Source organism: Oncorhynchus nerka, linkage group LG2 (genome assembly GCF_034236695.1).
Source record: "Oncorhynchus nerka isolate Pitt River linkage group LG2, Oner_Uvic_2.0, whole genome shotgun sequence".
In the NCBI taxonomy this organism is placed as follows: domain Eukaryota; kingdom Metazoa; phylum Chordata; class Actinopteri; order Salmoniformes; family Salmonidae; genus Oncorhynchus; species Oncorhynchus nerka.
Window position 1 is genome coordinate 7,307,428 of NC_088397.1, and position 24,339 is coordinate 7,331,766.

The 24,339-nt window shown below is 44.7% G+C and overlaps 1 protein-coding gene across 1 annotated transcript in view; it reads left to right on the top strand.

The window, feature by feature from the left end:
• The window catches only part of vps8 (VPS8 subunit of CORVET complex), an 87,190-nt gene that overhangs the window by 58,318 nt on the left and 4,533 nt on the right, over positions 1-24,339 (top strand). Inside the window, exons 27-33 of the mRNA XM_065020548.1 lie at positions 618-737; positions 9,287-9,343; positions 9,501-9,583; positions 9,998-10,082; positions 10,170-10,358; positions 18,430-18,476; positions 18,653-18,889. Of these exons, the coding sequence (XP_064876620.1) occupies positions 618-737; positions 9,287-9,343; positions 9,501-9,583; positions 9,998-10,082; positions 10,170-10,358; positions 18,430-18,476; positions 18,653-18,889 (818 nt within the window). The remainder of the gene's footprint in view (positions 1-617; positions 738-9,286; positions 9,344-9,500; positions 9,584-9,997; positions 10,083-10,169; positions 10,359-18,429; positions 18,477-18,652; positions 18,890-24,339) is intronic.

Genomic DNA, 24,339 nt, shown 5'->3' on the forward strand with positions numbered 1-24,339 from the left:
TCTTTCTCCTCCCATCTCTAACTGTTCTGTTCTGACCTCTGTCTCCCTTTCTCCTCCCATCTCTAACTGTTCTGATCTCTGTCTCCCTTTCTCCTCCCATCTCTAACTGTTCTGATCTCTGTCTCCCTTTCTCCTCCCATCTCTAACTGTTCTGATCTCTGTCTCCCTTTCTCCTCCCATCTCTAACTGTTCTGTTCTGACCTCTGTCTCCCTTTCTCCTCCCATCTCTAACTGTTCTGTTCTGACCTCTGTCTCCCTTTCTCCTCCCATCTCTAACTGTTCTGTTCTGTCTCCCTTTCTCCTCCCATCTCTAACTGTTCTGTTCTGACCTCTTCCTTTCTCCTCCCATCTCTAACTCCCATCTCTAACTGTTCTGTTCTGACCTGTTCTGTCTCTCCCTTTCTCCTCCCATCTCTAACTGTTCTGTTCTGACCTCTGTCTCCCTTTCTCCTCCCATCTCTAACTGTTCTGTTCTGACCTCTGTCTCCCTTTCTCCTCCCATCTCTAACTGTTCTGACCTCTGTCTCCCTTTCTCCTCCCATCTCTAACTGTTCTGTTCTGACCTCTGTCTGTCTTTCTCCTCCCATCTCTAACTGTTCCTGTCTGTCTGTTTCCAGGTGATGGTGGAGAACAGTGACTTCACTCCCTCTCAGGTGGGCTGTCTGTTTACCTTCCTGGCCCGCCAACTGGCCAAACCTGACAACACACTCTTCGTCAACAGGAAGCTCTTCGATCAGGTGACCACTTAGAGCAGGAAGTCTCTCAGACAGGTCCCTGGGGAGCCATTCCACATAGAGTTTCTCACATCGCCTGTTACTAAAAATCTTAGCAACCTGCATAAATATGATTCAGTAATAATGTGAGAGACGCAGTGCAACGAAGACACAACCGTTGTTTTTCATAATAAGATGTGTTATGTTCTGTGTTAAAGGGATAGATATGTTCTATGTTAAAGGGATAGATGTGTTCTATGTTAAAGGGATAGATGTGTTCTGTGTTAAAGGGATAGATGTGTTCTGTGTTAAAGGGATAGATGTGTTCTGTGTTAAAGGGATAGATGTGTTCTGTGTTAAAGGGATAGATGTGTTATGTGTTAAAGGGATAGATGTGTTCTATGTTAAAGGGATAGATGTGTTATGTTCTATGTTAAAGGGATAGATGTGTTCTATGTTAAAGGGATAGATGTGTTCTGTGTTAAAGGGATAGATGTGTTATGTTCTGTGTTAAAGGGATAGATGTGTTCTGTGTTAAAGGGATAGATGTGTTATGTTCTGTGTTAAAGGGATAGATGTGTTATGTTCTGTGTTAAAGGGATAGATGTGTTCTATGTTAAAGGGATAGATGTGTTCTATGTTAAAGGGATAGATGTGTTCTGTGTTAAAGGGATAGATGTGTTCTGTGTTAAAGGGATAGATGTGTTATGTTCTGTGTTAAAGGGATAGATGTGTTCTATGTTAAAGGGATAGATGTGTTATGTTCTGTGTTAAAGGGATAGATGTGTTCTATGTTAAAGGGATAGATGTGTTCTATGTTAAAGGGATAGATGTGTTATGTTCTGTGTTAAAGGGATAGATGTGTTCTGTGTTAAAGGGATAGATGTGTTCTATGTTAAAGGGATAGATGTGTTATGTTCTGTGTTAAAGGGATATATGTGTTCTGTGTTAAAGGGATAGATGTGTTCTATGTTAAAGGGATAGATGTGTTCTATGTTAAAGGGATAGATGTGTTATGTTCTGTGTTAAAGGGATAGATGTGTTCTGTGTTAAAGGGATAGATGTGTTCTATGTTAAAGGGATAGATGTGTTCTATGTTAAAGGGATAGATGTGTTCTGTGTTAAAGTTCTATGTTAAAGGGATAGATGTGTTATGTTCTGTGTTAAAGGGATAGATGTGTTATGTTCTGTGTTAAAGGGATAGATGTGTTCTATGTTAAAGGGTTAAAGGGATAGATGTGTTCTATGTTAAAGGGATAGATGTGTTATGTTCTGTGTTAAAGGGATAGATGTGTTATGTTCTGTGTTAAAGGGATAGATGTGTTATGTTCTGTGTTTAAAGGGATAGATGTGTTTATGTTCTGTGTTAAAGGGATAGATGTGTTCTATGTTAAAGGGATAGATGTGTTCTGTGTTAAAGGGGGATAGGATAGATGTGTTCTGTGTTAAAGGGATAGATGTGTTCTATGTTAAAGGGATAGATGTGTTCTATGTTAAAGGGATAGATGTGTTATGTTCTGTGTTAAAGGGATAGATGTGTTCTGTGTTAAAGGGATAGATGTGTTCTATGTTAAAGGGATAGATGTGTTCTATGTTAAAGGGATAGATGTGTTCTGTGTTAAAGGGATAGATGTGTTATGTTCTGTGTTAAAGGGATAGATGTGTTATGTTCTGTGTTAAATGTGTTCTATGTTAAAGGGATAGATGTGTTCTATGTTAAAGGGATAGATGTGTTCTATGTTAAAGGGATAGATGTGTTATGTTCTGTGTTAAAGGGATAGATGTGTTATGTTCTGTGTTAAAGGGATAGATGTGTTCTATGTTAAAGGGATATATGTGTTATGTTCTATGTTAAAGGGATAGATGTGTTATGTTCTGTGTTAAAGGGATAGATGTGTTCTATGTTAAAGGGATATATGTGTTATGTTCTGTGTTAAAGGGATAGATGTGTTCTGTTCTATGTTAAAGGGATAGATGTGTTATGTTCTGTGTTAAAGGGATAGATGTGTTCTATGTTAAAGGGATAGATGTGTTATGTTCTGTGTTAAAGGGATAGATGTGTTCTGTGTTAAAGGGATAGATGTGTTATGTTCTATGTTAAAGGGATAGATGTGTTCTATGTTAAAGGGATAGATGTGTTATGTTCTGTGTTAAAGGGATAGATGTGTTCTATGTTAAAGGGATAGATGTGTTCTATGTTAAAGGGATAGATGTGTTCTGTGTTAAAGGGATAGATGTGTTCTGTGTTAAAGGGATAGATGTGTTATGTTCTGTGTTAAAGGGATAGATGTGTTCTATGTTAAAGGGATAGATGTGTTCTGTGTTAAAGGGATAGATGTGTTATGTTCTGTGTTAAAGGGATAGATGTGTTCTGTGTTAAAGGGATAGATGTGTTATGTTCTATGTTAAAGGGATAGATGTGTTATGTTCTGTGTTAAAGGGATAGATGTGTTCTGTGTTAAAGGGATAGATGTGTTATGTTCTATGTTAAAGGGATAGATGTGTTATGTTCTGTGTTAAAGGGATAGATGTGTTCTGTGTTAAAGGGATAGATGTGTTATGTTCTATGTTAAAGGGATAGATGTGTTCTGTGTTAAAGGGATAGATGTGTTCTATGTTAAAGGGATAGATGTGTTATGTTCTGTGTTAAAGGGATAGATGTGTTCTATGTTAAAGGGATAGATGTGTTATGTTCTGTGTTAAAGGGATAGATGTGTTCTATGTTAAAGGGATAGATGTGTTATGTTCTGTGTTAAAGGGATAGATGTGTTCTGTGTTAAAGGGATAGATGTGTTATGTTCTATGTTAAAGGGATAGATGTGTTATGTTCTGTGTTAAAGGGATAGATGTGTTATGTTCTGTGTTAAAGGGATAGATGTGTTCTGTGTTAAAGGGATAGATGTGTTCTGTGTTAAAGGGATAGATGTGTTCTGTGTTAAAGGGATAGATGTGTTCTATGTTAAAGGGATAGATGTGTTCTGTGTTAAAGGGATAGATGTTATGTTCTGTGTTATGTTCTGTGTTAAAGGGATAGATGTGTTCTGTGTTAAAGGGATAGATGTGTTATGTTCTGTGTTAAAGGGATAGATGTGTTCTATGTTAAAGGGATAGATGTGTTCTGTGTTAAAGGGATAGATGTGTTATGTTCTGTGTTAAAGGGATAGATGTGTTATGTTCTGTGTTAAAGGGATAGATGTGTTCTGTGTTAAAGGGATAGATGGATGTGTTATGTTCTGTGTTAAGGGACCTATCCCTTCGTCACCACCCAGCTACAGGATTCTACTCTGTGATTGTTCATTGGGCCTCAAGCGAGGAGGTGCTACTTAACACCTGGCTCTAAACAGCTGCTTCACACAGGAAGAGAATAGATGTGTTTATGTACTTAGTCATTCAATATTCTCAGTATAAAGCCTTCCTGTAGTGTGACTAACTGACTGGAGCCGTGTTCTATTGAAACTGGGCAGTAGGAGAACCTGGAGTGGTGTTGTGTTCTATTGAAACTGAGCAGTAGGAGAACCTGGAGCCGTGTTGTTCTATTGAAACTGGCAGTAGGAGAACCTGGAGTGGTGTTGTGTTCTATTGAAACTGAGCAGTAGGAGAACCTGGAGCCGTGTTGTTCTATTGAAACTGGCAGTAGGAGAACCTGGAGCGGTGTTGTGTTCTATTGAAACTGAGCAGTAGGAGAACCTGGAGCCGTGTTGTTCTATTGAAACTGGGCAGTAGGAGAACCTGGAGCGGTGTTGTGTTCTATTGAAACTGGGCAGTAGGAGAACCTGGAGCCGTGTGGTGTTCTATTGAAACTGGGCAGTAGTAGAACCTGGAGCGGTGTTGTTCTATTGAAACTGGGCAGTAGGAGAACCTGGAGCGGTGTTGAGTTCTATTGAAACTGGGCAGTAGGAGAACCTGGAGTGGTGTTGTTCTATTGAAACTGGGCAGTAGGAGAACCTGGAGTAGTGGTGTTCTATTGAAACTGGCAGTAGGAGAACCTGGAGCGGTGTTGTGTTCTATTGAAACTGGGCAGTAGGAGAACCTGGAGCGGTGTTGTGTTCTATTGAAACTGGGCAGTAGGAGAACCTGGAGCGGTGTTGTGTTTTCTATTGAAACTGGGCAGTAGGAGAACCTGGAGTGGTGTTGTGTTCTATTGAAACTGGGCAGTAGGAGAACCTGGAGTGGTGTTGTGTTCTATTGAAACTGGGCAGTAGGAGAACCTGGAGCGGTGTTGTGTTCTATTGAAACTGGGCAGTAGGAGAACCTGGAGTAGTGGTGTTCTATTGAAACTGGGCAGTAGGAGAACCTGGAGTGGTGTTGTGTTCTATTGAAACTGGCAGTAGGAGAACCTGGAGTGGTGTTGTGTTCTATTGAAACTGGGCAGTAGGAGATCCTGGAGTGGTGTTGTGTTCTATTGAAACTGGGCAGTAGGAGAACCTGGAGTGGTTTTGTGTTCTATTGAAACTGGGCAGTAGGAGAACCTGGAGCGGTGTTGTGTTCTATTGAAACTGGACAGTAGGAGAACCTGGAGCGGTGTTGTGTTCTATTGAAACTGGGCAGTAGGAGGAGATTGAAACCTGGAGCCGTGTTGTGTTCTATTGAAACTGGGCAGTAGGAGAACCTGGAGCGGTGTTGTGTTCTATTGAAACTGGGCAGTAGGAGAACCTGGAGCCGTGTTGTGTTCTATTGAAACTGGGCAGTAGGAGAACCTGGAGCGGTGTTGTGTTCTATTGAAACTGGGCAGTAGGAGAACCTGGAGTGGTGTTGTGTTCTATTGAAACTGGGCAGTAGGAGAACCTGGAGCCGTGTTGTGTTCTATTGAAACTGGGCAGTAGGAGAACCTGGGAGAACCTGGAGAACCGGTGTTGTGTTCTATTGAAACTGGGCAGTAGGAGAACCTGGAGAACCTGGAGAACCTGGGTGTTGTGTTCTATTGAAACTGGGCAGTAGGAGAACCTGGAGCGGTGTTGTGTTCTATTGAAACTGGGCAGTAGGAGAACCTGGAGTGGTGGTGTTCTATTGAAACTGGGCAGTAGGAGAACCTGGAGTGGTGTTGTGTTCTATTGAAACTGGGCAGTAGGAGAACCTGGAGAACCGGTGTTGTGTTCTATTGAAACTGGGCAGTAGGAGAACCTGGAGTGGTTTTGTGTTCTATTGAAACTGGGCAGTAGGAGAACCTGGAGTGGTGTTGTGTTCAATTGAAACTGGGCAGTAGGAGAACCTGGAGTGGTGTTGTGTTCTATTGAAACTGGGCAGTAGGAGAACCTGGAGTGGTGTTGTGTTCTATTGAAACTGGGCAGTAGGAGAACCTGGAGTGGTGTTGTGTTCTATTGAAACTGGGCAGTAGGAGAACCTGGAGTGGTGTTGTGTTCTATTGAAACTGGGCAGTAGGAGAACCTGGAGTGGTGTTGTGTTCTATTGAAACTGGGCAGTAGGAAAACCTGGAGTGGTGTTGTGTTCTATTGAAACTGGGCAGTAGGAGAACCTGGAGTGGTTTTGTGTTCTATTGAAACTGGGCAGTAGGAGAACCTGGAGCCGTGTGGTGTTCTATTGAAACTGGGCAGTAGGAGAACCTGGAGTGGTGTTGTGTTCTATTGAAACTGGGCAGTAGGAGAAACTGGAGCCGTGTTGTTCTATTGAAACTGGCAGTAGGAGAACCTGGAGCGGTGTTGTGTTCTATTGAAACTGAGCAGTAGGAGAACCTGGAGCCGTGTTGTTCTATTGAAACTGGGCAGTAGGAGAACCTGGAGTAGTGGTGTTCTATTGAAACTGGGCAGTAGGAGAACCTGGAGTAGTGGTGTTCTATTGAAACTGGCAGTAGGAGAACCTGGAGTGGTGTTGTGTTCTATTGAAACTGGGCAGTAGGAGATCCTGGAGTGGTGTTGTGTTCTATTGAAACTGGGCAGTAGGAGAACCTGGAGTGGTTTTGTGTTCTATTGAAACTGGGCAGTAGGAGAACCTGGAGCGGTGTTGTGTTCTATTGAAACTGGACAGTAGGAGAACCTGGAGCGGTGTTGTGTTCTATTGAAACTGGGCAGTAGGAGAACCTGGAGCCGTGTGGTGTTCTATTGAAACTGGGCAGTAGGAGAACCTGGAGCCGTGTTGTGTTCTATTGAAACTGGGCAGTAGGAGAACTTAGAGCCGTGTTGTGTTCTATTGAAACTGGGCAGTAGGAGAACCTGGAGTGGTGTTGTGTTCTATTGAAACTGGGCAGTAGGAGAACCTGGAGCGGTGTTGTGTTCTATTGAAACTGGGCAGTAGGAGAACCTGGAGCGGTGTTGTGTTCTATTGAAACTGGGCAGTAGGAGAACCTGGAGTGGTGGTGTTCTATTGAAACTGGGCAGTAGGAGAACCTGGAGTGGTGTTGTGTTCTATTGAAACTGGGCAGTAGGAGAACCTGGAGTGGTGTTGTGTTCTATTGAAACTGGGCAGTAGGAGAACCTGGAGTGGTGTTGTGTTCTATTGAAACTGGGCAGTAGGAGAACCTGGAGTGGTGTTATGTTCTATTGAAACTGGGCAGTAGGAAAACCTGGAGTGGTGTTGTGTTCTATTGAAACTGGGCAGTAGGAGATCCTGGAGTGGTGTTGTGTTCTATTGAAACTGGGCAGTAGGAGAACCTGGAGTGGTTTTGTGTTCTATTGAAACTGGGCAGTAGGAGAACCTGGAGCGGTGTTGTGTTCTATTGAAACTGGGCAGTAGGAGAACCTGGAGCCGTGTGGTGCCTTCTATTGAAACTGGGCAGTAGGAGAACCTGGAGCGGTGTTGTGTTCAGTAGGAGAACCTGGAGCCGTGTTGTTTGAAACTGGGCAGTAGGAGAACCTGGAGAACCGTGTTGTGTTCTATTGAAACTGGGCAGTAGGAGAACCTGGAGCGGTGTTGTGTTCTATTGAAACTGGGCAGTAGGAGAACCTGGAGCGGTGTGTTCTATTGAAACTGGGCAGTAGGAGAACCTGAGAGGTGTTGTTCTATTGAAACTGGGCAGTAGGAGAACCTGGAGCGGTGTTGTGTTCTATTGAAACTGGGCAGTAGGAGAACCTGGAGTGGTGTTGTGTTCTATTGAAACTGGGCAGTAGGAGAACCTGGAGTGGTGTGTGTTCTATTGAAACTGGGAACCAGTGAAAGGAGAACCTGGAGTGGTGTTGTGTTCTATTGAAACTGGGCAGTAGGAGAACCTGGAGCGGTGTTGTGTTCTATTGAAACTGGGCAGTAGGAGAACCTGGAGTGGTGTTGTGTTCTATTGAAACTGGGCAGTAGAGAACCTGGAGCGGTGTTGTGTTCTATTGAAACTGGGCAGTAGGAGAACCTGGAGCGGTGTTGTGTTCTGAAATTGAAACTGGGCAGTGAAAGGAGAACCTGGAGCCGGGTGGTGTTCTATTGAAACTGGGCAGTAGGAGAACCTGGAGCGGTGTTGTTCTATTGAAACTGGGCAGTAGGAGAACCTGGAGTGGTGTTGTGTTCTATTGAAACTGGGCAGTAGGAGAACCTGGAGTGGTGGTGTTCTATTGAAACTGGGCAGTAGGAGAACCTGGAGCTGGGTGTTGTGTTCTATTGAAACTGGGCAGTAGGAGAACCTGGAGTGGTGTTGTGTTCTATTGAAACTGGGCAGTAGGAGAACCTGGAGTGGTGTTGTGTTCTATTGAAACTGGGCAGTAGGAGAACCTGGATTGTGGGGTTTGTGTTCTATTGAAACTGGGCAGTAGGAGAACCTGGAGTGGTGTTGTGTTCTATTGAAACTGGGCAGTAGGAGAACCTGGAGTGGTGTTGTTCTATTGAAACTGGGCAGTGTTCTATTGAAACTGGGCAGTAGGAGAACCTGGAGCGGTGTTGTGTTCTATTGAAACTGGGCAGTAGGAGAACCTGGAGCGGTGTTGTTCTATTGAAACTGGGCAGCAGGAGAACCTGGAGTGGTGTTGTTCTATTGAAACTGGGCAGTAGGAGAACCTGGAGTAGTGGTGTTCTATTGAAACTGGCAGTAGGAGAACCTGGAGCGGTGTTGTGTTCTATTGAAACTTGGCAGTAGGAGAACCTGGAGTGGTGTTGTGTTCTATTGAAACTGGGCAGTAGGAGAACCTGGAGCGGTGTTGTGTTCTATTGAAACTGGGCAGTAGGAGAACCTGGAGTGATGTTGTGTTCTATTGAAACTGGGCAGTAGGAGAACCTGGAGCGGTGTTGTGTTCTATTGAAACTGGGCAGTAGGAGAACCTAGAGTGGTGTTGTTCTATTGAAACTGGGCAGTAGGAGAACCTGGAGTAGTGGTGTTCTATTGAAACTGGCAGTAGGAGAACCTGGAGTGGTGTTGTGTTCTATTGAAATTGGGCAGTAGGAGAACCTGGAGTAGTGGTGTTCTATTGAAACTGGGCAGTAGGAGAACCTGGAGTAGTGGTGTTCTATTGAAACTGGGCAGTAGGAGAACCTGGAGTGGTTTTGTGTTCTATTGAAACTGGGCAGTAGGAGAACCTGGAGCAGTGTTGTGTTCTATTGAAACTGGGCAGTAGGAGAACCTGGAGCTGTGTGGTGTTCTATTGAAACTGGGCAGTAGGAGAACCTGGAGCTATGTTTTCTGTTGTGGTTCCGTTGTTCCACAGGTTCTGGAGTTCCTGTGTAGTCCAGACGACGACTCCAGACACACAGAGAGACAACAGGTAGACCACTCTGTCACTATAAGGCTCAGGACTAAAGTCGTGCACTATTTACGGAATAGGGTGCCATTTCAGATTTGCCCTTAGGGCTCTTTTTCTAAGCGTAGCCTGTGGATTGGTCAGGTCATGTGATCCAGTAGAGGCTGTGATTGGTTCCCAGGTGCTGTTGGAGCTGCTGCAGGTGGGAGGTGTGGTCCAGTTTGATGAGGGACGACTACTGGGACTGGCTGAGAAGGCAGAGTTGTGAGTTATCCTCTATTATCCTCTCTCTCTCTGTCTCTCTCTCTCTCTCTGTCTCTCTCTCTCTCTCTGTCTCTCTCTCTCTCTCTCTCTCTGTCTCTCTCTCTCTCTGTCTCTCTCTCTCTGTCTCTCTCTCTCTCTGTCTCTCTCTCTCTCTGTCTCTCTCTCTCTCTGTCTCTATGAATACACTTGTATATTATATATACTATATTCAACCACTATTAACTCCTCCCCCTCTCTCCCTCCCCTCTCTCCCTCCCCCTCTCCCTCCCCCTCTCTCTCTCTCCCCCTCTCTCCCTCCCCCTCTCTCCCCCTCTCTCTCTCTCCCCTCTCTCCCTCCCCCTCTCTCCCTCCTCCTCTCCCTTCCCCTCTCTCTCCCCCTCCTCCTCTCTCCCTCCCCCTCTGTCCTCCTCTCAGCTACCAGATCTGTGAGTTTCTGTATGAGCAGAAGCATCTGTATGATAAGATTCTGGACTGCTACCTCAGAGACCCTCTGAGAAAGGTAGTGTGCAGCGTACCACCCAGTAGACAGTAGGTTCTGACCCTTGTATGGATGAAGTTCACACGGGTCTTATTGACATGTCAACAGGAAGAGATCTTTAACTACATCCACAACCTGCTGTCCATGCCTGGCTACAGCTCAGAGGAGAAACACTGTGTCTGGGAGAAGGCCCTGCTGCACATTGCGGAGCTGGTGACCCTTGACCCTGCCAAGTCAGCTGACCTGGTGGCCATGCATTTCCCTGAGGAAGTACGACCCATCATCACCAGACTACAGGTCAGCCGACACGGCCCTCTAGTTTGTTCTTCACTGGTTGCCCTTTTCTTGTGTCAACAGGTCACAAATCTTGCTGCTGTGATGTCACACTGTGGTATTTCACCCAGTAGATATGGGAGTTGGATTTGTTTTCTAATTCTTTGTGGATCTGTGTAATCTGAGCGAAATATGTGTCTCTAATATGGTCATAGATTTGGCGGAGGTTAGGAAGTGCAGCTCAGTTTCCACCTCATGTTGTGGGCAGTGTTGCACCTGCAGTGGTTCGTCCTTTAAAAGTTCCAGCGTACTGAGGCTTGCATGATGTTACTATTAATGCTAGTTAGTGATAGTTTGACCACAGGAGGGCATGTTTGAGAAACATTTGATAGCCTTCAATAGTGGCTGTACTCGAGAAATGAAAAGCTTTTTTTGTAAGAACATAGTATATGGGACTGATTTTAAAGAAATGTTGCTTAATTAATTAGATTAATATTATGGTGTTTCTATTCCAAGGAAAACAACTAAAAACCCTCAGGGTTTATGTTAGGATGGAACGGAAAATATGACGCTGTACAACGTGATGGTCGTGAGTACAGTACTGGGCTATTTAACTAGAGAATCCCTGTGTCGTGCGGACCACCGGGGTTCAATTCCCCGACGGGGAGGAAGGAGTAGGATGTCCTTGTAAGTTAGACTTACACTAAGAGCATAACATTTCTACACTCTAACTGTATAGTTGTAGTCTAACCAATACTCAAATGGAGATTCAGTCAAAATATAGATCTGATAGATTTATCAGGACCAGTCCCCATGCTTGTCTCAGAGCAGCTCTAAACAGCTGAAATGGTTGTAGTTGCTTCAAATCCTATTGTTTCTAACCTCAATATGCTCTTTAAATAAATAAGACCGACACGGCACATTACTCAACACTAGTGAGACTCATGTCGCCTAAAATATGACGTGACTTTCCGACAATAATTGCATTTAGAGGAATGGAGGATATTTCTGTAATTCAGTGATATTTATTCCCGTAGTGATTCGTTATGGATCCATAACTAAATAAACATTGGCATTTTGAAACAGTATTTTTATAATTTTATTAATGAAAGCATAAAGATGCCATTATTAGTTCTGTTTTAGTTTGAAGGTGCAGACTTGCGCTAAGAACAGAACAGTGGGAACCTTTCCCTCGTCAGCACCATTATTAGTGCAATGCCCTTCGTGTTGCCAGTGTAGCGGGGGGGGGGGGGGGGGGGGGGGGGGGGGGTCCTCCCCCCTTCCCCATGGGCTAGGTCAGTCTTCTGTGCGCGGCTCTGCAGCCCATCCCGTGCCCCCTGCCCTCTGCCTTGAACCTCGTGAGCTTTCAGTAGATACAGCTGGAGAACTGCAAGGTAATCTCATTGTGAGCCACTCGGGAGCCATGACCAATATGACCAATATATATTGTCCTGCTAATAACAGGGTTCATAGTATATCTGAGAGAATATCCAACGGGCTTTTATATAATTCTAAATTAATAATAATAATAATAATCAGCGCTTTGTATAAAAATAACAATATTTTAGAGATTACTTCATTTTCAAATAACGTAAAATGAGCGAGTGAAAAAGTCTAGGCCGCACGGGTATTGAACCAGCATCTGTAGCAACACAATTTACACTGCTATGCAGTGTCTCAGACCGCTGTGCCACTCAGGCACTGTACAATGTGACCGGTCTGGAGTGGCTCCTACACTACTACTGTCTGAGCTAAACAGTTTTAGTGAGTCATACTGAAGTCGTACACAATTATCAGTTTCTTTGTAGGTTTATGTCGCCCATTCATTGTCAGTTAGAGACACAGTAGGACCCAGAAGCATAATCGGTGCTTTAACTCCCCCTTGTGGTGGTCTGGAGAAATGAAGTGGTGACGCAGGGTACTGTACTAAACCACACATTACCTCTAAGTCCCTCAGCATAATCACACAACTTTTAGTGGTTCAACCACTGTAGCCTGTCTTCTCTTGAGAGCCAGGTCTGCCTACGGCAGCCTTTCTCAATAGCGCCAGGTCTGCCTACGGCAGCCTTTCTCAATAGCAAGGCTATGCTCACTAAGCTTGTATATAGTCAACGCTTTAAGTTTGGGTCAGTCTTTTTGTTTCCTCATGATTTGGTTGGGTCTCTCTCTCTCTTCCTCTCTGTCTCTCTCTCTCCATATCTCTCTCTTTCTCTCTCTCTCATATCTCTCTCTCTCTCTTTTTATCTCTCTCTTTTATCTTCTCTCTCTCTCTCTCTTTTTCTCTCTCTCTCTCTCTCTCTCTTTCTCTCTCTCTCTTTCTCTCTTCTCTTTCTCTTTCTCTCTTTCTCTCTCTCTTTCTCTCTCTCTTTCTCTCTCTCTCTCAATTCAATTCAAGGGGCTTTATTGGCATGGGAAACATGTGTTAACATATCTCTCTCTCTCTTTGTCTCTCTCTCTCCTTTGTCTCTCTCTCTCTCTTTGTCTCTCTCTCTTTGTCTCTCTCTCTCTCTCTCTTTGTCTCTCTCTATATATCTCTGTCTCTCTCTCTTCCGACAAACACACACAGAGTCCGCCACTGTCTGAATCAGCCATGTAATTGCCTGGCTGTTATCGCTGTAGGAACGGGAGATAAGTGCTAATTGAAAATCTGGATTAGCAATGAGAGCTTACTTTCCGAGAGAACACTGCTGTGTCTGTGTGTGTGCGTGCCTGTGTCTGTGTGTGTGTGTGTGCGTGCGTGCCTGTGTGTGTGTTCATTTCATGTCTCTGATTCTGTTGTGTATAGAGTGAAGGGCGTTTCCAGGAAAATCTGACAATGGAAGAAAGAAACACCTTTGTGAGGTGTTGTTATGGACCATGTAGGTGGTGTTATGGACCATGTAGGTGTTGTTATGGACCATGTAGGTGTTGTTATGGACCATGTCGGTGTTGTTATGGACCATGTAGGGCTCCAAACTGCACACACAGGTGTAGGTGTATCTAATGGGTTGGTGTAAAGGTGTTGTTATGGACCATGTAGGTGTTGTTATGGACCATGTAGGTGTTGCTATGGACCATGTAGGGCTTCAAACTGCACACACAGGTGTAGGTGTATCTAATGGTGTAAAAGGTGTTGTTATGGACCATGTAGGTGTTGTTATGGACCATGTAGGTGTTGTTATGGACCATGTAGGTGTTGTTATGGACCATGTAGGTGTTGTTATGGACCATGTAGGTGTTGTTATTGACCATGTAGGGCTCCAAACTGCACACACAGGTGTAGGTGTATCTAATGGGTTGCTGTAAAAGGTGTTGTTATGGACCATGTAGGACTCCAAACTGCACACACAGGTGTAGGTGTATCTAATGGGTTGGTGTAAAAGGTGTTGTTATGGACCATGTAGGTGTTGTTATGGACCATGTAGGTGTTGCTATGGACCATGTAGGGCTCCAAACTGCACACACAGGTGTAGGTGTATCTAATGGTGTAAAAGGTGTTGTTATGGACCATGTAGGTGTTGTTATGGACCATGTAGGTGTTGTTATGGACCATGTAGGTGTTGTTATGGACCATGTAGGTGTTGTTATGGACCATGTAGGGCTCCAAACTGCACACACAGGTGTAAGGCTGCCAACATTTCACTTCATAAGAGTCACAATAATCTATGGCATTTAGCATTTTATCCAAAGTGACTTACAGGCATGAACTCTTGTTCTCACTCTGTCTCTCACTCTGTCTCTCACTCTGTCTCTCACTCTGTCTCTCACTCTGTCTCTCACTCTGTCTCTCACTCTGTCTCTCACTCTGTCTCTCACTCTGTCTCTCTCAATTCAATTTAAATTCAAATGGCTTTATTGGCATGAGCAACATACACTACCGTTCAACAGTTTGGGGTCACTTAGAAATGTCCTTGTTTATGAAAGAAAAGCACATTTTTTGGTCGATTTAAAATAACATCAAATTGATCAGAAGTGTAGACATTGTTAATGTTGTAAATGACTATTGTAACTGGAAATGGCAGATTTTTTAAATGGAATATCTACATATCAGCAATCAGAATATCCATTATCAGCAACCATCACTCCTGTGTTCCAATGCCAAGTTGTGTTAGCGAAGCCAAGTTTATCATTTTAAAATGCTAATCGATCATTAGAAAACCCTTTTGCAATTATGTTAGCACAGCTGGAAACAGTTGTGCTGATTTAAAGAAGGAATAAAACTGGCCTTTAGACTAGTTGAGTATCTGGAGCATCAGCATTTGTGGGTTTGATTACAGCCTCAAAATGGTCAGAAACAAAGAACTTTCTTCTGAAACTCATCAGTCTATTCTTGTTCTGAGAAATGAAGGCTCTTCCATGCGAGAAATTGGCAAGAAACTGAAGATCTCGTACAACACTGTGTACTACTCCCTTCACAGAACAGCACAAACTGGCTGTAACCAGAATAGAAAGAGTAGTGGGAGGCCCCGGTGCACAACTGAGCAAGAGGACAAGTACATTTGTGTCTAGGTGTAGAAACAGACACCTCACAAGTCCTCAACTGGCATCTTCATTAAACAATACCCGCAAAACACCAGTCTCAACGTCAACAGTGAAGAGGTGACTCCGGGATGCTGGCCTTCTAGGCAGAGTTTCAAAGAAAAAGACATATCTCAGACTGGCCAATAAAAGGAAAGGTTAAGATGGGGACAAGAACACAGACACTGGACAGAGGAACTCTGCCAAGAAGGCCAGCATCCCAGAGTCGCCTCTTCACTGTTAATGTTGAGAGTGAGTACTATTTAATGAAGCTGGCATTGAGGACTTAAGAGGTGTCTGTTTCTCAAACTAGACACACTAATGTACTTGTCCTCTTCTTCAGTTGTGCACCAGGGCCTCCCACTCCTCTTTCTATTCTGGTTAGAGACCGTTTGCTCTGTCTTTTAAAATGATAAACTTGGATTAGTCATTTACAACTTTAACAATGTCTACACTGTATTTCTGATCAATTTGATGTTATTTTAATGGACAAAAAATGTGCTTTTCTTTCAAAAACAAGGACATTTCTCAGTGACCCCAGACGTTTGAATGGTAGTATATGTTTACATTGCAAGTGAAATAGATAATAAACAAAAGTGATTTTATTTGAATTAACAGTAAACATTACACTCACAAAAGGAATAGAGACTTTTCAAATGTCATATGTCTATATACAGTGTTGTAACGATGTGCAAATAGTTAAAAGTACAAAGGAGAAATAAATAAACATAAATATGGGTTGTATTTACAATGGTGTTTGTTCTTCACTGGTTGACCTTTTCTTGTGGCAACAGGTCACACATATTGCTGCTGTGATGTCACACTGTGGTATTTCACCCAGTAGATATGGGAGCTTATCAAAATTGAATTTGTTTTGAAATTCTTTGTGGGTCTGTAATCTGAGGGAAATATGTGTCTCTAATATGGTCATACATTTGGCAGGAGGTTAGGAAGTGCAGCTCAGTTTCCACCTCATTTTGTGGGCAGTGAGCACATAGTCTGTCTTCTCTTGAGAGCCATGTCTGCCTACGGCGGCCTTTCTCAATAGCAAGGCTATGCTCACTGAGTTTGTACATAGTTAAAGATTTCCTTCATTTTGGGTCAGTCACAGTGATCAGGTATTCTGCTCTGTTTTTTTGTTAATTCTTTCCAATGTGTTTGGGAATCGCTTCCTTTTAGGTGATTGTAGAATTGAATGACTCTTTTCTGGATTTTGATAATTAATTGGTATCGGCCTTATTCTGCTCTGCATTATTTGGTGTTTTACGTTGTACACAGAGGATATTGTTGCAGAATTCTGCATACAGACTCAATTTGTTTTTTGTGAATTCTTGGTTGGTGAGCGGACCCCAGACCTCTCAACCATGAAGGGCGATGGGTTCTATAACTGAAGATCCTGATATGTCACATGTTCTGTTCCTTTTGATGACCTAGAAGACCCTTCTGGCCTTGTCTCTCAGATGGTTCACAGCTTTGTGGAAGTGACCTGTGGTCCTGATGTTTAGGTCGAGGTATGTATAGTTTCCTGTGTGCTCTAGGGAAACGGTGTCTAGATGGAATTTGTATTTGTGGTCCTGGTGACTGGACCTTTTTTGGAACACCTTTGTTTTTGTCTTACTGAGATTTACTGTCAGGGCCCAGTTCTGTCAGGGCCCAGTTCTGTCAGGGCCCAGTTCTGTCAGGGCCCAGGTCTGTCAGGGCCCAGGTCTGTCAGGGCCCAGGTCTGACAGAATCTGTGCATAAGATCTAGGTGCTGCTGTAGGCCCTCCTTGATTGGTGACAGAAGCACCAGATCATCAATAGACATTTGACTTCAGATTCTAGTAGGGTGAGGCCGGGTGCTGCAGACTGTTCTAGTTCCCTCGTCAATTTGTTGATATATATTTTGATAGGGGTGGGGCTTAAGCTGCATCCCTGTCTCACCCCACGGCCCTGTGGAGAGAAATGTGTGTTTAAAAAAAAAAAAAATTTAACCGCACACTTGTTGTTTGTAATGTCGTATGTTTTACCCCCAACACCATTTCCCATCAATTTGTATAGCAGACTCTCTTGAAATCTCTCTTGAAATCAGCAAAGCATGAGAAGACTTTGCCTTTGTTTTGGTTTGTTTGTTTGTTTGTTTGTCAATTAGGGTGTGCAGGGTGAATACGTGGTCTGTCGTACGGTAATTAGGTAACAAGCCAATTTGAAATTTACTCAGTACATTGTTTTCACTGAGGAAATGTACGAGTCTGCTGTTAATGATAATGTAGAGGATTTTCCCAAGGTTGCTGTTGACGCATATCCCACGGTAGTTATTGGGGTCAAATTTCTCTCCACTTCTGTGGATCAGGGTGATCAGTCCTTGGTTCCAAATATTGGGGAAGATGCCAGAGCTAAGGATGGTGTTAAAGAGTATAAGTATAGCCAATTGTAATTTTGGGTCTGTATATTTTATCATTTCATTTAGGATACCATCAACCCCACAGGCCTTTTTGGGTTGGAGGGTTTGTATTTTGTCCTGTAGTTCATTAAATGTAATTGGAGAATCCAGTGGGTTCTGGTAGTCTTTAATAGTTGATTCTAAGATTTGTATTTGATCATGTATATGTTATTGCTGTTTGTTCTTTGTTATAGAGACAAAAATATTGAAGAAGTGGTTTACCCAAACATCTCTGTTTTGGATAGAGAACTCTTTGTGTTGTTTGTTTGTTTTGAGTTTTCCCAGAAGTGGTTAGATTCTATGGATTCTTCAATTGCATTGAGCTGATTTCTGACGTGCTGTTCCTTCTTTTTCCGTAGTGTATTTCTGTATTGTTTTAGTGATTCACCATAGTGAAGGCGTAGACTCAGGTTTTCTGGGTCTCTATGTTTTTGGTTGGACAGGTTTCTCAATTTCTTTCTTCGGTTTTTGCATTCTTCATCAAACCATTTGTCATTGTTGTTCATTTTCTTCGGTTGTCTGCTTGACATTGATAGATTTGATGGGGAAGCTGAGAGGCAAATATACTGTTTAGGTTTTCTACTGCCATGTTTACACCTTCACTATTACAATGGAACGTTTTACCCAGGAAATTGTCTAGGAGGGATTGAATTTGTTGTTGCCTAATAGTTTTTTGGTAGATTTCCAAACTACTATCTATAGCATTTCTTAATATTACTCAGTTCCTTTGGCTTTGATGCCTCATGATTGAGTATTGCTCTGTTCAAGTGGTCTGATAGAGTTGTCAGTGGGCTGACTGTGAACGCTCTGAGAGACTCTGGGTTGAGGTCAGAGATAAAGTAGTCTACAGTACTACTGCCAAGAGATGAGCTGTAGATGTTCCTGCCATAAGAGTCTCCTTGAAGCCCTTGACTCTGAACAGAACCAGCGTGCGACAGAGCTGCAGGAGTTGTGACCCATGTTCTTTGGTTGTTTTGTCTTAGTTGTGTATCTCTACTCTGTCAATTTCAATTCAGAGCTTTTATTGACATGTTAACATTGCTAAAGCAAGTAAAATAGATAATAAACAAAAGTGAAATAAACAATCAGAAATTAACACGCTATCTACATCTCTCTCACTATATCTCTCTCTCATTCTCTCTCCTGCTATCGCTCGCTCTCTCGCTCTCTCTCTAGGATGATCACCTAGTGTTCCAGTTCCTGAGGTGTCTTTTGGACCAGAGGTAAGATCCTTGGTTACTGTGTTGGAGCACGGAAGAATGGAACAGAGTTTTCTCTGTGGTGTGGGTGGATTCGGGTGGGCGGAAGACATCAATATCCTAGTTGTTGTGCTCTCTGGTCTGTTTAATAAACACAACATTATTATATTATTAGAGACACACAACCGTCTGTTTCCCAGTGCTACCTCCAGGGAAGGCCCTCATCCCCAGGCTCTCCTAAGACTGAGCCCCGACCTGCATGAGCTCCACATCGGCTTGCTGTGCCGATTCACTCCCCGGCAGCTCACTGACTTCCTCAAGGCCTCTCAGGACTACAGACTAGAGGAGGCCGTCCAGGTAACATCCCTACACTATAGTATAGCAGTGTGTCTGTACCTCTCAGGACTACAGACTAGAGGAGGCCGTCCAGGTAACATCCCTACACTATAGTATAGCAGTGTCTGTGTGTCTGTACCTCTCAGGACTACAGACTAGAGGAGGCCGTCCAGGTAACATCCCTACACTATAGTATAGCAGTGTGTCTGTGTGTCTGTACCTCTCAGGACTACAGACTAGAGGAGGCCGTCCAGGTAACATCCCTACACTATAGTATAGCAGTGTGTCTGTGTGTCTGTACCTCTCAGGACTACAGACTAGAGGAGGCCGTCCAGGTAACATCCCTACACTATAGTATAGCAGTGTGTCTGTGTGTCTGTACCTCTCAGGACTACAGACTAGAGGAGGCCGTCCAGGTAACATCCCTACACTATAGTATAGCAGTGTGTCTGTGTGTCTGTACCTCTCAGGACTACAGACTAGAGGAGGCCGTCCAGGTAACATCCCTACACTATAGTATAGCAGTGTGTCTGTACCTCTCAGGACTACAGACTAGAGCAGTCTGAGACTACAGACCGTCCAGGTAACATCCCTACACTATAGTATAGCAGTGTGTCTGTGTGTCTGTACCTCTCAGGACTACAGACTAGAGGAGGCCGTCCAGGTAACATCCCTACACTATAGTATAGCAGTGTGTCTGTACCTCTCAGGACTACAGACTAGAGGAGGCCGTCCAGGTAACATCCCTACACTATAGTATAGCAGTGTGTCTGTGTGTCTGTACCTCTCAGGACTACAGACTAGAGAGGCCGTCCAGGTAACATCCCTACACTATAGTATAGCAGTGTGTCTGTACCTCTCAGGACTACAGACTAGAGGAGGCCGTCCAGGTAACATCCCTACACTATAGTATAGCAGTGTGTCTGTACCTCTCAGGACTACAGACTAGGAGGCCGTCCAGGTAACATCCCTACACTATAGTATAGCAGTGTGTCTGTACCTCTCAGGACTACAGACTAGAGGAGGCCGTCCAGGTAACATCCCTACACTATAGTATAGCAGTGTGTCTGTACCTCTCAGGACTACAGACTAGAGGAGGCCGTCCAGGTAACATCCTACACTATAGTATAGCAGTGTGTCTGTACCTCTCAGGACTACAGACTAGAGGAGGCCGTCCAGGTAACATCCCTACACTATAGTATAGCAGTGTGTCTGTGTGTCTGTAGCTCTCAGGACTACAGACTAGAGGAGGAGGCCCAGGTAACATCCCTACACTATAGTATAGCAGTGTGTCTGTACCTCTCAGGACTACAGACTAGAGGAGGCCGTCCAGGTAACATCCCTACACTATAGTATAGCAGTGTGTCTGTGTGTCTGTACCTCTCAGGACTACAGACTAGAGGAGGCCGTCCAGGTAACATCCCTACACTATAGTATAGCAGTGTGTCTGTACCTCTCAGCACTACAGACTAGAGGAGGCCCTCCAGGTAACATCCCTACACTATAGTATAGCAGTGTGTCTGTACCTCTCAGCACTACAGACTAGAGGAGGCCGTCCAGGTAACATCCCTACACTATAGTATAGCAGTGTGTCTGTGTGTCTGTACCTCTCAGGACTACAGACTAAAGGAGGCCGTCCGGGTAACATCCCTACACTATAGTATAGCAGTGTGTCTGTACCTCTCAGGACTACAGACTAGAGGAGGCCGTCCAGGTAACATCCCTACACTATAGTATAGCAGTGTGTCTGTGTGTCTGTACCTCTCAGGACTACAGACTAGAGGAGGCCGTCCAGGTAACATCCCTACACTATAGTATAGCAGTGTGTCTGTGACCTCTCAGGACTACAGACTAGAGGAGGCCGTCCAGGTAACATCCCTACACTATAGTATAGCAGTGTGTCTGTGTCCTCTCAGGACTACAGACTAGAGGAGGCCGTCCGGGTAACATCCCTACACTATAGTATAGCAGTGTGTCTGTACCTCTCAGGACTACAGACTAGAGGAGGCCGTCCGGTTAACATCCCTACACTATAGTATAGCAGTGTGTCTGTACCTCTCAGGACTACAGACTAGAGGAGGCCGTCCAGGTAACATCCCTACACTATAGTATAGCAGTGTGTCTGTACCTCTCAGGATTACAGACTAGAGGAGGCCGTCCGGGTAACATCCCTACACTATAGTATAGCAGTGTGTCTGTACCTCTCAGGACTACAGACTAGAGGAGGCCGTCCAGGTAACATCCCTACACTATAGTATAGCAGTGTGTCTGTACCTCTCAGGACTACAGACTAGAGGAGGCCGTCCAGGTAACATCCCTACACTATAGTATAGCAGTGTGTCTGTGTCTGTAGCTCTCAGGACTACAGACTAGAGGAGGCCGTCCAGGTAACATCCCTACACTATAGTATAGCAGTGTGTCTGTACCTCTCAGGACTACAGACTAGAGGAGGCCGTCCAGGTAACATCCCTACACTATAGTATAGCAGTGTGTCTGTGTGTCTGTACCTCTCAGGACTACAGACTAGAGGAGGCCCCAGGTAACATCCTACACTATAGTATAGCAGTGTGTCTGTACCTCTCAGCACTACAGACCAGAGGAGGCCACTCAGGTAACATCCCTACACTATAGTATAGCAGTGTGTCTGTACCTCTCAGCACTACAGACTAGGAGGCCGTCAGGTAACATCCCTACACTATAGTATAGCAGTGTGTCTGTGTGTCTGTACCTCTCAGGACTACAGACTAAAGGGAGGCCGTCCGGGTAACATCCCTACACTATAGTATAGCAGTGTGTCTGTACCTCTCAGGACTACAGACTAGGAGGCCGTCCAGGTAACATCCCTACACTATAGTATAGCAGTGTCTGTGTGTCTGTACCTCTCAGGACTACAGACTAGGGAGGCCGTCAGGTAACATCCCTACACTATAGTATAGCAGTGTCTGACCTCTCAGGACTACAGACTAGAGGAGGCCCCGTCCAGGTAACATCCCTACACTATAGTATAGCAGTGTGTCTGTACCTCTCAGGACTACAGACTAGAGGAGGCCGTCCGGGTAACATCCCTACACTATAGTATAGCAGTGTGTCTGTACCTCTCAGGACTACAGACTAGAGGAGGCGTCCGGTTAACATCCCTACACTATAGTATAGCCTTGTGTCTGTACCTCTCAGGACTACAGACTAGAGGAGGCCGTCCAGGTAACATCCCTACACTATAGTATAGCAGTGTGTCTGTACCTCTCAGGATTACAGACTAGAGGAGGCCGTCCAGGTAACATCCCTACACTATAGTATAGCAGTGTGTCTGTCTGTACCTCTCAGGACTACAGACTAGAGGGAGGCCGTCCAGGTAACATCCCTACACTATAGTATAGCAGTGTGTCTGTACCTCTCAGGACTACAGACTAGGAGGCCCGTCCAGGTAACATCCCCTACACTATAGTATAGCAGTGTGTCTGTACCTCTCAGGACTACAGACTAGGAGGCCGTCCAGGTAACATCCCTACACTATAGTATAGCAGTGTGTCTGTACCTCTCAGGACTACAGACTAGGAGGCCGTCCAGGTAACATCCCTACATAGTATAGCAGTGTCTGTACCTCTCAGGACTACAGACTAGAGGAGGCCGTCAGGTAACATCCTTACACTATAGTATAGCAGTGTGTCTGTACCTCTCAGGACTACGGACTAGAGGGAGGCACGTCAGGTAACATCCCTACACTATAGTATAGCAGTGTCTGTACCTCTCAGGACTACAGACTAGAGGAGGCCGTCAGGTAACATCCCTACACTATAGTATAGCAGTGTGTCTGTACCTCTCAGGACTACAGACTAGAGGAGGCCGCTCAGGTAACATCCCTACACTATAGTATATAGCATGTCTGTGTGTCTGTACCTCTCAGGACTACAGACTAGAGGAGGCCGTCCAGGTAACATCCCTACACTATAGTATAGCAGTGTGTCTGTACCTCTCAGGACTACAGACTAGAGGAGGCCGTCAGTGTAACATCCCTACACTAGCTAGTAGTAGTCAGTGTGTCTGTACCTCTCAGGACTACAGACTAGAGGAGGCCGTCCAGGTAACATCCCTACACTATAGTATAGCAGTGTGTCTGTACCTCTCAGGACTACAGACTAGAGGAGGCCGTCCAGGTAACATCCCTACACTATAGTATAGCAGTGTGTCTGTGTCTGTACCTCTCAGGACTACAGACTAGAGGAGGCCGTCCAGGTAACATCCCTACACTATAGTATAGCAGTGTGTCATGCACCTCTCAGGACTACAGACTGAGGAGGCCGTCCAGGTAACATCCCTACACTATAGTATAGCAGTGTGTCTGTACCTCTCAGGACTACAGACTAGAGGGAGGCCGTCCAGGTAACATCCCTACACTATAGTATAGCAGTGTGTCGTGTGTCTGTACCTCTCAGGACTACAGACTAGAGGAGGCCGTCCAGGTAACATCCCTACACTATAGTATAGCAGTCTGTGTCTGTACCTCTCAGGACTACAGACTGAGGAGGCGTCCAGGTAACATCCCTACACTATAGTAGTATGGCAGTGTGTCTGTACCTCTCAGGACTACAGACTAGAGGAGCGTCATTCAGGTAACATGGTCTACACTCTAGTGATAGGAGCGTGTGTCTGTGTGCCTGTACCTCTCAGGACTACAGACTAGGAGAGGCCGTCAGGTAACATCCCTACACTATAGTATAGCAGTGTGTCTGTGTCTGTAGCTCTCCAGGACTACAGACTAGAGGAGCGCCCGTCAGGTAACATCCCTACACTATGGTATAGCAGTGTGTCTGTGGAACCTCCCTCAGCGACTACAGACTGGGAGGCCGTCCAGGTAACATCCCTACACTATGGTATAGCAGTGTGTCTGTACCTCTCAGCACTACAGACTAGGAGGAGGCCGTCCAGGTAACATCCCTACACTACGTATAGCAGTGTGGCTGTACCTCTCAGGACTAGAGACTCAAGGAGGAGCCGTCCAGGTAACATCCTACACTATAGTATAGCAGTGTGTCTGTACCTCTCAGGACTACAGACTCAAGCGAGGCCGTCCAGGTAACATCCCTACACTATAGTGCAGTGTGTGTCTGTGTGTCTGTACCTCTCAGGACTACAGACTAGAGGAGGCACGTCCAGGTAACATCCCTACACTATAGCACAGCAGTGTGTCTGCTAGTACCTCTCAGGACTACAGACTAGAGGAGGCCGTCAGGTAACATCCCTACACTATAGTATAGCAGTGTGTCTGTACCTCTCAGGACTACAGACTAGGAGGAGTCGTCCGGGTAACATCCCTACACCATATAGTATAGCAGTGTGTCTGTACCTCTCAGGACTACAGACTAGAGAGCCGTCCGGGTAACATCCTGCACACTATAGTATAGCAGTGTGTGCACCTCTGGTATTACAGACTAGAGGAGGCCAGTCAGGTAACATCCCTACACTATAGTATAGCAGCGTGTCTGTACCTCTCAGGACTACAGACTAGAGGCATGGCCCAGGTAACATCCCTCACACTATAGTATAGCAGTGT